This window comes from Pleurodeles waltl, chromosome 9, assembly GCF_031143425.1.
Source record: "Pleurodeles waltl isolate 20211129_DDA chromosome 9, aPleWal1.hap1.20221129, whole genome shotgun sequence".
NCBI classification, from domain to species: domain Eukaryota; kingdom Metazoa; phylum Chordata; class Amphibia; order Caudata; family Salamandridae; genus Pleurodeles; species Pleurodeles waltl.
The window spans coordinates 776,070,455-776,088,261 of NC_090448.1; the positions used below are offsets into that span (position 1 = coordinate 776,070,455).

The following is a 17,807-nucleotide window of genomic DNA, read 5'->3' on the forward strand; positions in this document are numbered from 1 at the left end:
AGTAAGCAGTAGGACTTTCCTGGTCCCCTTGACCTGGGTCCAATACTATTGCATTCGGGACAATTCATTATAATAGATTTACTGTAATCTGGAAGCCGCAATGTGGGTGCAGACGTTATTGACTGCTTCACTTCCAGCAGGGTTTGCTCTGACTTGTCGGTTCATTGCAGTGGTTCTGGGGTACCTTTCTTAATATAACTTTCGAGAATCTGTACTAAGGAGGAAACTCCCATGTTCCACTTTCTAAAATATCCTGCCTTTCCAATGAAAGTTTGTACCTAAGTACTGGACGAGGCGGCTTATGGATGGCTTCAATTCAGGCTGTCAACAGATGGCTCTCTCCAGCTGAATTTTCATGACTTAAATATTGTATACGTAAAAGACACCACATTTGCTGGAATCTGCTGAATGATAACGCAAAGAGAAGTTGACTCTCAGTTAACATAATAATAGAAAACAGTGTTGCACATATTTACTACTGTGAACCATTGGGTAGTGACTGGAATGCATCCAAACATGGTAGGAGTAGTTGGGTACTACTGTGAAACTATAAATCGCCACACTGTTGAAATCAAAGAGCTCTTGTGCAAGACGATACGCATTGGCCTTCCTCGTCTTTTTTAATCTACAGAATAGCGGTATAATATTGACTCACAGTGAGCATTAGAACACCTTATTTATTAAGATCAGCAATACTACATTGAATTCCACCATTAATTTGGTAGGTAAAGGGTAGTGAGGATTAATGTTAACTACTTCATTAGGATTGTCCCAATTTTGACTAGATCCACAGAGGAGAAGTATCCTATATTATTTGCAGTAGAGAACCAGATAGAGGAAATTAATGCAAGCAGCAAATTAAAATCTCAATATTTGAAAATTACCTCTTACATGTGATTACTGGATTCACAAAGAACAGCCAACATTGTGTCCTCATTTGTCTGTGGCATGTTTTAAAACACTGTATCACTTGTACAGAAGACAGTTTAATTTGCACAAGAAAATCTTTCTCATTAGTTTTGCTAGCAAACAGGACTTAACAAAACATCATGTGTGTGATCACTGATATAATGGTGAACTTGCTGGTTTGAGGTGTCCACAACATTGATAGACAATCCGGAGAGAAGGGAGCTTTTTCAGAGCCAGTCTGCTGGTACCATTATCAAAGAGACAGGAAGTTGTCTTACTATTGATTATAAACTTAATATAGCAGCCTTTTCGATCAACCGGGATTAAGGTGTTCATAGCGCAGTCAGCATCTCTTGGGCTGTCTTAGTAATAGAGGTAAACGTTTGTGTGACCTTGGTAAACTGAGGAGGCTCATGTGGAGGAGGAATGCTTAAAGTCAGTTTGGTTGGGGCAGTCACTTTTTTAGTGTCCCAATTGACCCCGAATAAAACATGACATACCTGAGGGAATTGCCCGCCTTTACAACTTCTGTTGTATTATCATCATCATAAACTTTATTTCGGCATCCATTGCCATACGTCACACTGCACCACAATAAATAATAACTTAAAATTCATAAAATTAAACTTGGCTAAAAATAAATAAAACATAATAATGCACAAAATGCAGGACAATAAAAGAGGAGTGTGGCAAAACACAGTTCTGGGATACAGTAATGGTGCAGAAATGAACATATAAGACTGTTGGACATAGGGTTGGGCAGTCTTAGTCATTTTCCTTCTGATGCGCCACATTCCTCCGAGAAATTTGGCAATTGCAATGGGCAGACTGGAGTCTAATTTTAAAATTCTCATGGCTGCAGCGTGATCTCGGGTCCCAAGCCGTTTGCACATTGGCGTGAACCATTTCCTTCGTAGGGGAGCGTAGAATGGGCATGCAAAGAAGACATAGGCAGTTGACTCCTGGTGCAGATTGCAGCAGGGGCATCACTTGTTACTAGGGGCCTTATTCTGCCATCTGCTGGTAAAGGTTTTGATGGGGAGGGAACCAAATCTGAATTGCATATAGAGCTTCCTATTGGTTGGATCAAGAATGCTGTCCAGGTAAGGTTCTGGCAGCCAGGTAGACCTGAAGGCCAGAAATTCGATAGTTAGTCGCCCTAATGAGAGCGAGCAAGATATAGACTGGGTTACCCGCTCCAAGTAGCAGGACTTCACTCTTTCTTTGATCAGTGGTGACCCTGTGTATTAAGAGTTCCACGAGTCTCCCATCCCAATGGCAATCAATGCTGTCTTAACTGAATGGATCCACTGGATCTTATTGGAGGTGTCCAAGGAACAAACTTCCCTAAACGCGGTGGCATAGGAGGAAAGTTCGGGAGTTGCCATGATACTCCTTCAAAACAGTGGTCTGAGGCCGACTATGGCAGCCAGTGGTTTGCGGGCCAGATCCAAGTGCAAAGGAAGAAGTGGGGTGCTCTGGGGCAGGGAGGTGAGTTTTCTCAAACATATTCTCAGTACGAGTAAGCTCCTTTGCATCTTCACAGCCCCAGGGTTCGGCCCCGTAAAGTGCTGCGCTAACAGACTTCATATTATAAATCTGGAGAGCAGCAACTATTGGTCGTGTAGTTGCTGTGTGATGCTCCCTTAGAAGGACGCCTACTAGCTGGCTAAATTTTATTGATGCAGAGTTGATATGGGTTTTCCAAAACATTGAGTCAGATAGTTTAATTCCCAGGTATTGGAAGATGTAAACTTGTTCTAATTTAGACCCACCTAGGGAAAGGCTCCCCCTATATGACCTGTGAGGGTTAATGACCATGAACTTGGTTTTAGAGGTGTTTATTTCTAAGCCTCTCATGGAGCAGAAATCGTCAAATCGATTCAGCGAGGATTGGAGGCCCATCAGGCTTTTGGATACTATCAGGGTGTCATCTGCAAATAAGTGTTGCGCTCTTTTCGTTGCCTCAGGCTGGTGCGTCAGAGGGCTGTAAGTTGAGGTGTTGGACGACCTGATTCAAATAGAGGGAGAAGAGAGTTGGAGCAAGTACACAACCCTGCCGAAAGCCCCTGACTACTTTGATCGGATCAGTGAGATTGTCCTGGTTCCCCCAGCGTATTTTTGCATAGTGAGCCTCATGTAGTTGAATTGTTGTGGTCAGGAGCCCTGGGGGCATACCCATCTCGTTGAGGACCTCCCAAAGTTTACCTCTAGGGACCAGATCGAATGCAGATTTAAGGTCTATGAAGGCTGCGTAGAGACTCCCCTTCCCTAACACTACAGCCCTCCAATGCAAAAACCTTAACACCTGATTAACGATGCTTGTTTTAGACCTGAAGCCAGCCTGTAATGGTGATAGGATGTCACTCTCAGAAATCCAATCTTGGATTTTCAATAGTAGGGCACGGCAAAATACCTTTTGTGCTGAATCGATGAGGCTTATGGGCCTATAGTTGGCGGGTAGGGACCTATCGCCTTTCTTGTAAATGGGTATTTTACCTCGGCACCCCTCCAGGAATCTGGAATGCGTTGGATAAGAGAAGAAGGTACTCAGCCCATTTGACAGTGTTGTGAAGAAAAGTCACCAGGAATGCCAGCGGTTTGCAGTCGAACTATATTGTTTATTGCATCTCGGATATCTCCCAAGTTGAACAAACCATCCCCGTTGGTGGTATTTGGCTGTAGTGGAAGTGCAAGGACAGAGATGGTTGCGACTTGGCTTTCGACATTATAGACAGAGTTGAAGTGTTGGAACCAGGCTGAGGGCAGGATATTGTTGCCAATTGCCGGGGCTCCCTTTTGCTTTCTTTTGCTTACCGTAAGCCAAAAGGATCTGGAATCCCTGCATTAACATGCTACCTTCAAGAGTCTCCATCTTTCCTCATCCCAGTCCTTCCTGGCCTTGTTCTGCGTCTGCTTGAACAGGTCCGCAGAGTACTAACTCGGGCTACATCCTTTTGTTTGATTGCACTGATTAAATTTGTTCGTACCATCCGGCAGTCTCGATTGTACCAGTTATCACCCTCACGGTGAGGAGCACTGCCAGTGTTGTGGGCAACTGGAAAAATAGTAGATGTTCCAGTCTTTTGAAAAGCTCAGTGTGTACTTCGATTAGAGAGAAACTGTTTCCCACGTCTTCTCCCATCGTGGATATCAATGCTACACAATGTGTCCAGTTTAAATCGATGGAAGAGAGAATGTCATCTTGCAGGATCACCTTTCTCCATCTAAGTCGCTGTCTGCTGTTCTCAGCCTGGACCACCTTGGCTACTTTGGCAGTGGTTTTTGCAATGGGCGCCCTACCCCACGGTGGCTCTAAAGTAAGACCGAGTGGATTGTGGTCACTGTCCAATTGGGTCCCGACTACCATGTCATCTACCAAGTGCCAGTATCTAAGGTCCATCAGTATATAATCGATGCAGCTCTTCTCCTGTGTGCCAGTGGACGTGTGGGCGACATGCTTATCAGATTTGGTTCTCCATTTGCAGCCCTCAGGCCGTGGCCGAGTGTCAGAGCGTTTAGTTCCAGGGCAGCCGAGAGCCCCTTCTTGAATGGGGAATGCTCCAGCATAGGTATGTGCCATATATTATCTTCTTCCCTGAAATCGCCCATGTGGTCCAGACCGAGGGGTTCGAAGGTGGTATTGAAGTCCCTCGCTACAATGAGGGCATGTCTGGAGGGTCTTTCATTTTTTGGGTCTCTAGTGACTGCAAGGTGACAGTGGTTGACCCCTCTTGTCCCCCTGGCATAGGTGTTTAAAATGTTGGTGACAGTGGACCCTGTTCCCTTGAGACTGATACCAAGGATATCAGGGCTATCTGTGGGTATCAGTTTCCCAACGCACTGTGATTTTCACCCATATTAGGAGGCCCCCCAAAGGATGGCCCGCCTTGCTGAGAACTGTGGGTATGTGGTAGGTCGCATAGCCAGGTTTGTGGGCAGGTTCGATTAGCCAGGTCTCCTGAAAGATACAAATGTCGTGGTGGTCGATAAAGGTGTTCCAATGAGGCAAAAGGTAGTTTGGATTTGATACCTGCCACATTCCAGGAAACAATCTTTACTTTCCAACCGGTGATCATTGGGTTGGGCGATGGGAGCGGGTTTGCCTGGAGATCTTGGGTGGCTGGTGCGACGATATTGAGAGAAGCGGTGGGGGCCATCCTAATTCTGTGATTGGAGATGTCCGCTGGGTCGCTGATTGTGCGGAGGCAGTTGCCCGAGCTTGTGCTGCTATCAGGTCTATCATAGGAAGCCTGTGCTTCGGGCTCTGTTGGTTAATCTATCTTGGAACAGACTGTGGCATCATCTAAAGTCATAGGCCAGCTGCCCGTTGTCTAGGGGAAGCTCGATGTAGTCAAACAGAGTGCTCAGAGACCTGTTCCGTCTGGCCCTAATAATATCTTTCCTAATTACTGAGAGACATTCTCTATTGTGTCTAATCCAGTGGGTGACTTTGTTAATCAAGGAGTCTTCCCCTCCCCCCAGCCTCTCCCCCCAAGAGTTAGATCTGGGCACGTTGGTCATAAAGATTTTCCGAGGAGGAAGAGTGGTGGTCTTGGGAACATGTGTACTGCCAAGGTGACAACCCACCCCTAGTGTGAGAGGTGTGAAATTTAAACTTTTGTTCTGGGAGTTGGTGAAGGGAGATTCAATTTGCACACCTACTGGTGTATGGGAACCCGATGTACGGTCTCTGACCGAGGTCCTAGAAAAGGAGTCCTCATGTGGTAGACCTGGGTGGCCTCCATGGTGTTTTGTATGATGGAGCATGGTGGAAACAGATGGTGCCAGAGCGACAATGTTAGTAGGAACTGGGGTGGCGGTACATTCCCTAACTATTCTCCCTCTCTTCCACAAGATGCCCCACTGTAACCGCAAGGTCGCCTGTCATACACTGAAGGGCTGCTATTTCTGCCCTGACTGTTTGTATGCAACTTACCAAGTCATTTGGAGGAAGGGGGTGATGGATGATTATTAAGGAAACCGCCTGCCCTAGCATGGGCAGGTGGAGCTGCAAGATCCTGAGTTGTAGGTGGGTCTGAGGGACGTGATAACGGAAGAAAGCGATTGGTACAGGAGATGGGTGAGGGAGGAGGCGCCATTGAGTCATGAAGGTAGCCGGAGCTAGGAACTGGGTCTGCGGGGTTATGGGGTGCTGTGCAGATCTTGGTCCCCATCCTTGGGATGCAGGAAAGCATCTCTAATATGTTTAACAAAGCCAGGTTAATGGCTTTGTTAAACATATTAGAGATGCTTTCCTGCTTCCTGGTCGATGGTTGGGTTGTGGGGCACGGTTTGGGACTCAATGGTTGGTCTGCACCAGATGGTAGAACTAATATTATCCCACAATCGACTAGGAGGTCGTCTATGCGGTCAAGTACTTCGTTGCAGCCTGACGTTTTGGAATTTTTCTTATGTTTTTTCCCCCCAACCACAGCCCTGCCTTCGGTTGCTTTTCGTTTGCCCATGTCTATGGCAATGTATTGGGCTGGGACAAGGGGCCTGGGATGGTGTTAAGGGGAAGACCAGAGGGGGACAAAACTATTCGGGGTTGCAGAGAAACAGAGCCAGTCTCAGGGTGGTGGCCCTGCCCAGCCTCCGTCGGATGCGGACGGGCCTGCCATTGGCCCGGGCTTTGCCCGGGCGTGGCCCACGAGTGTCCCACGCTGCGTTATGCCCCCTCACGCTTTATAGTGCTCATTGGACCTGGCAAGTGGGAACAGGTGATGCACAAGATGGCCGCCTCCTGGGGCCACAAAGCAGTCTTGGGGTATGGCGTCTTTTTTTGTCCTGGTTAGCGTGTCCCGTGCTGTTATATGCCCCCTCGCGCCTTATAGCGCTTCTTTGATCTGGTAAGTGGGAGCAGGTGATGCACAAGATGGCCGCCTCCTGGTACCACATAGCAGTCTGGGATATGGAGTCCCTTTGGTCCTGGTTCGCGTGTCCCGCACTGCGGAATGCCCCCTCGCGCTTTATGCGCTTTATATTGCTTGTTGGATCTGGCAAGTGGGAGCAGGTGATGCACAAGATGGCCGCCTCCTGGGGCCACAAAGCAGTCTGGAATATGGAGTCCCTCTGGTCCTGGTTAGTGCGTCCCGCATATGCTGTTTGAGTGGTAGATTCTAATGTTTCATCGCCTAGAGAACACGTTCCTTGTCAGGCATCTGGCATCATCATTATGTTACTGAGATGTGTCTTGAGGACACCACATTTGTCCCTCTCTGCAGCCCACCATGAATCAAACACACCAGGTCTCCTTCCTCAGAGTCGGAGATGGGACCGAGCGTCAGTTGTATTATCATGCCTACCCCCCTTCTTTGCCACTCCATTTCCTAGTGAGGGATAAGGCTCTGATCTCTCTACCTCCCTTGTCTCTTGCAACAACTACATTCGTAGAGACTTGTTCAGATTGATTCAACTCCTTTTCCCTTCCCTGCACAGCCACACACTGGCTGGCTGCTGAATGCAGATTCTCTAAATTATTAGTTCAGTACCCAATGCAAAGTGTATGCAACTTGTTTTTACACATTTGGTAATCATCCCTGCACAAAAGCAGCATCCACAGCCCCTTTTACTTGTTCCATTGGCAAGGCTGTGCCCGAATAATGTTCAAAAACATCCTTACACTATCTAAATCTGCTGCTGACTCTTCTATATTCTGTTTTCAATTTAAAATCTTCTTCCAGTCTGTTTTGACTGGATACGCTTTCATTGCTACTCTCAACCACTTCTTAGCTGCTGTAATGTGTTGTCAGGTGTGATGTGTCCGTGCCAAACGCACTTCAGTCCATTGATCTCTCAATGTGCTTGGCACAACCAAATTCAACAACGGATTCTTATCTGCCCAGTTCAGTTTATACACTTTAGATACCATTTGTAATTCTTCACAGAATTTCAAGGGAGTGTACTGTATAGTGGGGGAACTATTTCTTTATGTAAATCATATCAGCTGGGGACTATGGGACCTGCACTGTTCTGCCCTTGGGATCCCTCTAATCTATCAAAAGGAAAAGGGCATCAGAGGAATCTTGTGGACATTTCTTGTTATCAGCATCACTAGAGGAGGGGTATGATTATGGCAGCTGTTACATTCCAAATCTCGAGCAATGTGCTTCTCACCTCATGCCCTACACACAGTAATCTACCACTTGCCGCTGACATTTTCTTGTGTCCTTCTTGCAGGTTGTGTGGCTAGCATTGTCCCACTTCTGGGTACCACCATAGGGTTGGCCCTGGTGTTTTCCACTGAGGGGGCTCAAAACATCTAGAACACCATCTCCTTTATATTCCTCCTCTTGTCTAGGTGGTTCAATGGTTTTGGGAAACTACTAAGGAGGAGGAGCAGTGGGTTAACACACTCTAATTCTGTCTCCCATGTGACTTATCTGATACTGGAGTTTTTCTTGGGTTAACCTCATTTGGCTGAACAGTGACTTGCTTATGCTTATTAGCTTCTTTATACCATTTTAGAAACACTGGCCACTAATCTGGACTGAGCTTATTTTTAGGCTCCCTCAATTGCTTTTGTAAAATATCCAAACGTTCTAAATCTTCTTTGCTTTATCATTAGTGAATCCTACCCACTGTTTGAAATATTTGCACATTTCTTTTCCACACTGATGGTACATAAGCTCGATTGGAGAAGGCCTGGTGGGTGGGGGGATTGATGTAGTTTCTCCTAATGGAGAGCAGAAGGAGGGGGTGTTTCTCTCACAAGTAGTCTCACGAGCAGGCAGGGTGAACAGTCACGAACAATGTGGCGGAATGCCTCGAGCAGCCTTGTGGAGGATCTGAGCACCTTCAGGATGTATGTGACCCAGCCACAGTACACTGTGATAGTAAACAAAAAATGTACCGTTTGAATCATATGGTTGGTGGTAGGACACTAACCATTAGCCAGTGACAATGATCGGAAGGAGTACTTGGTTCTGACTCCACACAACAGCAGAATGGTAAAGCAGCATGCAGGAAGTGAAAGCAGACGACCTGCCGGGCAATCAGAAGCAAAGAAATTCAAGTGCCGTTGGAAAAAGCCAAGGGTAGGTTCAGGTAAGTAAGAGGTTGCTTCTAAGCCCCTTTTATGTTTTTTCTAATTTTTATCAACAAAAGGCTTTGCAAGCACAGCGTGCACCATGCAAGTTAAACACGAAAAAGCCTCTTGCATCCATTTGTGTCTCTGCAGCCACACAGGTCAGCCAACTGACCATTGAAATCCACTTCTTTGTCCTGGGTACATGAGGGAGCAGATCCAGTCTTGCAGGACTTCTGTCAGGTCCCAGTCAACAAGTCCAGTTCTCTTCTGTTCTTCTGCAGGGCCAGAAAAGTGTCCTCCCATGGTGCCTTGGGGTGCCACATTTATGCCTGGCATCAGCTAGTTGGTGGGGGTGACTCCCGGGCAATCCCTAGCCAATCAATTCAAATTTCCCAGGGGCAACCCTACCCACTTTTCCAGTAATTCCTGTTTGCCTCATAACAAATAGGTCCAAAATGCCATGTGTCAGGGCATTTTTTTAAGATGGTGAAAGTCTTCTGCCACTGTAACCTTGGGTTCTAAGGCCTGGGTGTGAGTGGTGAATATACTATAGTGCTCCTAGTCCCCTCTCACATCTAACACTATGATCCAGTTTGAAGCAGGCCCTGTACCTACAACAAACCCAGAAACAGAAATCTGGTTGGACAAAAGTAGGGCCCTTCAGCAACCATACAGTGGATACACAAGAATTGTCCTGGCATCATGCTCGTTCCCTTGCAAGTGTGCCAAAGTGTTACATGTGGCTCATAGATCTCTTCGGCAGGATATGACAACGATGTCAACAGAGTGCCGACAGCCCTCGACCTGCATATTCTATTGAGCTCAAAGGAGGCACACCACCTCTGTCCATCGAGGTCAGACTACTGTATGTTCCTCGGATGAATTTCACGCCTCATTCACAGTCCATTCAAGGCTGACCACTGGTGAGTGTATCTGGAGACCTAATGGAAATTAGCCTCATAAAATCTCAGGCAGGTAAAGGGCTACTTTCTAAAAGTTACTTTTCCTTAGTAATAATTACAAAATCTGACTAAACCATTAAGTTTGATTTTAAATAACTATTAAAAATAGCTTTTTAATAATTTGTCTAGCTGGTGCCATTCCGGAAATACAGTACTAGTATTTTGGTCTGTATTCCGATTCTCTACAAGGGACGGATAAGCTTGTAACAGTGAAAATAGCTTTTTCGACCTTATCATAGGTACATGGTAATTTTCATTTTCTACCACTTCCACTTTTAATTACCAAGAATCATCCGTTGTAGGCAGCAATGCCTAAATTGAAGTGACTGATATTTAAAATAAAGGTCTTTACCTGTCAAGAAGTTGTTTTTTAACAAATCGCTTTACAGGTTTACATTTTAGCACTTAGGCTACACGGGTTAGGCCTATAGCCATGTTTATAGTGCTACTGTATGGATGGCAAAGAAGGTGCTACAGTGCTCAAGTGGCATTTAAGTGCCAGGCCCTCTGTGCACTTTCTACTTACAGGCAAGATAAATATGCCAATCAAGAACAAGCCAATTTAACTGTATCTAAAGGTAGTGGGTGGGTGGTGGGCATGCACTCTACTCCTGGTTAGCATGGGTATCGTAAATAGCTGTAAAACCTGCAAAAATAGAGTCCAGCAAAAGCAAAATGCCTTGGATGACCACAAAGGAAAGGTGGATTTCCTACAATTAGTTATTGCTCTCCTGACACCTTCAAAATGTTTTTGGCCCTTTAACTCAACTTTTTCTGAATATGAAGGAGTAATACTGTGTGTAATACCTGTTATAAATCATCATGTGGTTAAGGGAAAAATGCACGCTATTACCATTTGTTGTGGAAATTAGTAACCGTTCCCTTGAACTAATCTCCTGTAGAAATTACACAACATTGCGTATTGCAGCCACTGATAGGTTTCCCACCCACTCTGAAAAATATTGAATTCTTCTTATAGAATGGAGTGATGCTGCAGTGAAACAAAAGTCAAGGACTAAATATCCTCATGGCGCTTGTAGAAAAGGCACTAAAATCATAGGAAAATTCTTGCATCTTCTCGACCTAACAGAATTTTGGCATTCATAACTGGATTTAACAAAGCCCTCACCCACTATGTTAATGTTAGTCCACAAGACTGTATTTCTCGCTAGTCTTTTAATCTCATGAGCCCCTAAGTGATCTTTATGTGCTTGCTTAATACTGTTGACCCTTACCGGTCTGGTAAAAGAAAAATTTATCTCCTCTTAATAGGGTATGTTCTTCCAAGCCATGCTGCTCCTGGGTCTTCCAAAAGGTTTGCAAGCATTCCTCTCTAGTGGTGTTCCTTTGGACAAACCTGTACTATGTAGTGGTTGCTATTCCTTCACTTTCTTTATCTGGGTTGCACCATCCTTGACAATTTACTACTGCTTCAGTGCCTACCACTATGTGTTTTGCTGTAGCAACAATACTCCTCCTCTCGATAAGTTTTCGTTTTTTTGACCAGTAGTCTGGAAAAGCGATCCATCCTTCTGATTTTGCCACCTCTAATGTAGCAGAATTTGAAGTAATATTCATTCAGTTTTCGCATCAGTCTGATTACCTCCATGAGAAGTGGCTTGTGGTCAGACCTGAGGGTAAACTGGTTTCAACGAAAATGTTCTGTCCCCGCACAGTAGCTAATACTCACCTTTCAATAGTGGAATGTTTTTCCACAAACCAGACCATGTTCTAGAAGTAACAGTATGGTCACATGATCCATGAAATTATGCAATCTCCCTTACACCAATATTGATGTCCTCTATCAAAACACGTTCTAAATCATTAAGGGGTTCCTGGGGAGAGCTTTTATGATGGCTTCCTTTCAATCTTCAAAAGCAGTTTGTTCTCCATGCCACTTAACATCCTTCTGTGTTTTGTTACATTTATTCAAAACTGCTGGCATCACTCAATGTCTTCAGAATCTCACAACATCATAACATATGATCATTGATAGAGGGATACAGCACCTCCTTGATTGACCGGATTCAATTCAATTTAGGATAAACACCTTCCTTACATTTTCTGTGTTGTAAACAGTCTACCTTATCAGTAAAGTTACACAATGTGATGGTCTTGACTTTGTTGTTGGAAATTTGTACGACATCTTTCAACTTTTCTTGTTTGTGTTTAGTCTCTGCAGATATTAGAATGTTGCGACTAAAAATGCCAAGTGAAAAGGATGCCTAATTTATTGGATTGCACATGGTGGGATTATAAATGTAGTCAGATGTTTTTTTTGACTATTCCATCTGGTGGTCGACTGCTCTCAAATCGAGCATTGGAAAGTATCTGGCCTTCCCTAGCTTAGCTAAAATGTCTTCTATTTTAGGTTATGGGTGACAGCTGACCTACATGTGCCTAATTTAGGAGCATGGGCCTGAAACAACACTTTACCTCTCCTGTCTTTTAGATGTAATTGGCTTACATTTTATTGACTTAATAAATTACATGTAGTATCAATGGTGCTACTGCCAAAATCACTTGGATTGCCATTTGACATTCACTGCCCCCAATCGTTTTAGACCATTTTAGTAAAAAGAATATGTGAGCAAACATGATGAAATGGGACCTGGAATCTGCCTTAATGTCTTCCTCTACCGATCCAAACCACCACAAAGCACCTTACTGCTATACCTTGACCTTGCAGGGGCTATGAAAGATAGATAGGCAGGTCTCTGGGCCAGACAGAGTATTTCTGAACGAGCAGTAAACACAGTCACATTAACAGTATATTTTGTGTTTTTATTGTTCACAACTCTGTCCATTTCAAAGTGTGAATCCCAAGTTTGCCTGCAACTCTGTCAAGCTGGTAATTCATTGTTAAATCATTACATCACAAAACCAAAAACTACTGGGGCGCACGTTATACACAGCTGTCATACGACGGAAACACATTACAAGCTACCAATGTATCTTGCACCAGTCTAGGCGCCCTACATTCATCCTCCGATTATGTGCACTTGAGGAGTAACTCTCTTCTTCACAACACATCCACTGGCCATTCTGCCATCTACACTCCTTCATGCCCAAAGCTACGCTCTCCACTCTCTCATTGAGCACTGAGAGCCGTGGTAGTGCTGTCAGCGGTTCTTTGAGGTCTGCTTGTTATCATTGGTTGTTGTCAGCTACAGAGAAGGCACCCCTATTCTCCTGTCACCTATGTGTCTGCGGAGACCGGGAGAGGTGGAAGCCGGGGTGGAGACCACCAGCCCCCTTTCTGCCACCACACTTGGGTCTCTTGAGTTTCCTTGGTGACCTTACTACACTGGATAACCATTTCAGTTACCCTCTCTTGTGACGTCTTATTACTACATTGGATAACCATTTCATTTATCCTCTTATGTGATGCCACAGCAGTGAATACCCAGATTTTAATCTGACTGTTCAAAATTAATGCTTCCTAAGGAATCTGTATATAACATAAAAGTTATGTGTTATTTTCAGTCTGTAATGTGCTTGGCCCACTTGGCTATTGTGTATAAAGGGAAATGTATAGTACTTGAATGCCCATTCTTTAATAGAAGTCACTTGCTTATTGTGTTATTGTTTCAAGTGAATCTTTGTGTAGTGTTTATGTATGTTTGATTCCAAGTTGCGATGTTCCATCCTGATTTGTTTCAATGCAGTGGAGGCTACCATGTGCAGTACCAGTGGGACCACTGTGTGTGTGGGCTCTCAAATAAAGAGGTTCTTTGGGATCCACGAGTCTTTATCTTCTACGTTGTAGTCTATTCACTTTATATGCTATTATGCTCTGTACTGCAAATGCAATCTAAGTAGTAGCTCTGAAACTAAAATCTATGATACTGAGAAACCGTTTGAAGCATCCTTCCCTTTATCTTACCAGACAAATACTTACCTCAGGACTATTCCACTCCTCTCTTCTCAGGGGCTTAATAGATGGCTGTTTAGAAGGACCGAACCTTGGTTCAGTGGCCACATCCAATTGAATTTACCAGAGTGTGGGTACTTTGAAGCCTGGATTACTTTACCTTAATCTGGGCTGGATCACTGAAGAAATATATATTGAAATTACAGAGATTGCTAAATGTAGCAGCCAGATTGTATCAACCTGAAGTAATGTCCCAACATCACCCATGCTTTCAAAGATCTTCCTTGACTTTTGGTTACAAAGGAAAATACACTTAAGAATTCTCTCCACCATTTCGTAAGCACAAGGTAGATTGATCTGGTTGAAAATATCTTCAGACACGGTTCCTGAGTTATACCCCAATCCATATGCTGATAGCCATCAACATTAGCTAATTGTTTAGTCTAGATTTAACTGAAACGGTGGGCCCAAGGGACCAAGCTCTGGAACACATTGTGCCTGGGTCATGGAAGAGAGCGGACTTTGGCTTCATTAAAATAATTCTCAATGGTTTTGGGGCTAACCTTCCCACTTCATGATGGACATGCTCTCTCAAGTGAGCTGTCCTTCCCTTGATTGAATCAGAATATTTGTGTTCTGTAACCGTCACCCTTATCTTTAGGCCAACTTTCCCGACTGGAGAAGGATATAGAATCATCAACAAATGCTGTCCTTTTCAGTTCTGTGGTGTTTTTAATTTGTTAGTGAGTAGAAGCTTCATTATGCGCAGCGCCTATAAGTATTACACAGGGTAACTCATGTTCACACTTTTATCAGTGCTTTGAAGTAGCAGTTGGTTACAAGCAAGCAGGTTGCTACAACAAATAAACATAATGATTCAGTTTTATTTAAGGCGAATGTTTGAGGTAATTATACTGCACAGTGGTCACTGGTTACCTGTTTCTTCATCTGAGGGATGTTTGTGTAGCTGTCTCTTCTGCTGTCCCCCTGCAACCACCACCTCTCAGCAGAAATCTGCCCGAAATTACAAAACTGGAGTAATGTTAAAACACAAAAATGATTCTTTAGGAGCACTGTCGGGTCATTTTCAGTAATGAATGTATTTTGAATTTATGTGTATGATACTGTACTCTCCAAATTATGTTGTATTCTGGTTGGGTATTAATAATTGTTAACATGTTTCCTCTTCGGGTGCCAAGGAGTCCTTCGGTTTTAGACATCTTGCTTTGGGGCACCTTTTGTGCTGATGAACCTGACAAAAAGGCCTTAAAATAAGCTCTTTGATGTAAAATAAAATGTATATAGAATTGTTGTATTCTTACAGTACGTTGTTTATGACATTGTTCTTGCTTCCTCTATCTCACAGGAGAGGCTTAAGGAGTTGGTGTTTAACAGTGCAGCATTCCATCAGCACCCAGAGGAAATTAAATCCCTGTGGGAGACTTACGGGGAGCTCTTGTATTCGCTTGAACCTAGGCAACAGAGCCTGGGGCTGGGAGACAAGGTATGACTAGTCACACATGCAGCATATTCTCCTATATTATTATTACAGTGAGACAAACACCTAGCTCTGCCTTACCCTTCTTGACACTTCCTGTTCTGTCTTAAAGAATGCCTCTCACCATGTACCTGAAGCTCACTACTACCACCTCTCCTTTTCCATTATGTTTCCCCACAAGCTTCTCTGACAAAGCACCTCGAAGTGCCTCTACTACACTATCAGTACTATCTATTTCTGATTGGCTCCACCTCATACTATCTGCAAACACACCTTATTCCATCCCACAACACTCTGTTTAAGTACTACTGTCGTCATAGTCGCACACATCTCTGCTAGTGCGCCCCTGTGTTTAATACATCACCCTCTGCAACTGCATTACTGGAAACTGCCAGTGCACTTCAATTCTGCACACTGACCACTGTAGCAATGTACTTCATTTGTGTCTTACATAGCCACCTGCTAATCTGGTGATGCGTCCAAGAAATTCAGCTCTGGCTGCCACAAGGACCAACACCCATCTCCTTTAATGAATATCTTATGAATTTAGAAATTCACTGTAAGATTTGGCTACTTTCAGTAGATTGGTGGAAAAAAAATCATTAAACTGTTCTGTTCGAATAACTCATTCCTCCTTCATTGTTGGCTGTACCCCAGAGTTTAATCTTCCCTGTTGTGGATTGGTTTGGTTATTGAGCTGCATAAAGTATTGATTTGTAAAAGGCCATTCCAGTGCCCTCAGCAACTGGCAGCTACCTCTGCAACTGGCTTGGCAAACATAATTCCTTGTATTTCCTGTTGTAATTGATGCACAATAGTTCCTTCCCCTTTCTGCCATAGATCATGTATCCATACACTGCTATGCACAGCAGTGTATTTATTTATCCCTTCTAGGGTTGTTCTTTAGCAGTATCAATGCATACAAATATATGTAGATAAGTGAATACATTTAAAGAGCAGTGTCCTAGTCAGTAGTGGAGCGTTTTCATTTCAACTTGCTTGGGACTCCCTCCATTCTAAAGCGTGAGCGCTTGCATCAGATGTGAGATCAGGCAGTTGTGAACCCGAAAAAACTGTGGCATTAGAAGTCCTGGTCAACGTATATGCTTGCATTGCATTTGCTACAACACAACCTTACAAGGCTTCTTAATTGTATATTTGCAAATATGGAAGTTCTAGTTACCGTGAAAGGTGTCAATGAGTTGCAAACCATTTTTACTGTTTCTTTATTTGAAGAAATATTTTGAACATTTCTCGAGGAAATTGGTTTCAGAGGTAAATGGCCGTATGTCCTTTTGTATCCATATAGTTTGTCTTGCTTTTTGAAAATGAAATCCATACAGCTGTCATGCTGATTAGTTGGACTAACCTCAAAAACATCTTATTAAAATAACCATCCTTAAACATATTTTTAACTCTCTCTCTCTTGCTGGCTCTAAGAAGAGACTATACTAAAAGGGCACCAGCTAGTCAAATAATGACAAGTGTCTTGTCTCAGTACTGGTAGGAACCTCTTATCAGAACTTCAGTGCTCTCTAAATATGATTAGCTTAGCAAGTGGCACCTTCAATAAATTTTTGGAGTTGAACGTAGTTTTCTTCGGTAAGTTCCATCTGTATGAAGAAATGTAAACTCGGTTGTTATAGTCAACATGATGACTATAGTTTATTTGAAGAAATAGATGACCATAGTCTCGTTCCTAATGTCATCTAGCTATTGAGCTGTGAGACTGGGTAATTCATCACCACATCTTTCCATTGGCTTTTCACCTGGAAATGAAAAGAAAAGCTCAGGTGGACATTTCCATGTTCTATAGAGGAAGATAAACCACTCAGTCATTTGGTCACTGTTCAACAGATTATTTTTCTCAGATCATTCTTTGATCATTGGAGGGAATTGAATGAATGAATGAATCTTTATTGCCTGATTAATTAAAATCATTACAACATGTTTAAAATAATAAAATAAAAGAAATAAAATAGGCAGTAAGAGATACCCTTCCAGTGCCAAGAGAGATGCCTGGTCATGGCTCCCTCTGTGGAATGCTGTAAAGTACTACAGCACCCAGAAAAATTGCCCCAACCTGGGGTCCCCAGATGTTAACCACAGGCTGTTTACACAAGTAAATACCCATAATACAACCTTCTACGAACATCAGCCAATTGTTCGCATGTTGACCCAGACCCGTTTCCAGTAGCCAAGGCCATTTGGTGACAGAGGAAGATGACTTGGACGGCAGGAGCCATATCGTCAGAGCGGTTTCTTTGAGGCCCCCCACCCTCCACAGGTACCCTTGCTAGTTTGGCTCCTTGCCTGACATAAGGCTGAACACAGTTTATGGAAGAATTTTCCAAAACTGGCCTGTTCCATGGGGACTACTGTGGTAAAGATGAGGCTTAGGGCTTCGTAGCATGTTCTCACCCCATGTTTCAAGAACAGAGGTTTTAACAGGAGGTGCTGTTCAGACGCCAAACAAGGGCAACAACATACAAGATGTTTTATTGATTCAGTGTGGTATTTACACAACATGCA

The 17,807-nt window shown here is 43.8% G+C and overlaps 1 protein-coding gene across 2 annotated transcripts in view; it reads left to right on the forward strand.

The window, feature by feature from the left end:
- Positions 1-17,807, forward strand: part of DPP3 (dipeptidyl peptidase 3) — a 402,067-nt gene that overhangs the window by 83,978 nt on the left and 300,282 nt on the right. For both annotated transcript variants that reach the window (XM_069207968.1, XM_069207967.1), the window contains exon 4: positions 15,144-15,281. In XM_069207968.1, coding sequence (XP_069064069.1) covers positions 15,144-15,281 — 138 coding nt within the window. The remainder of the gene's footprint in view (positions 1-15,143; positions 15,282-17,807) is intronic.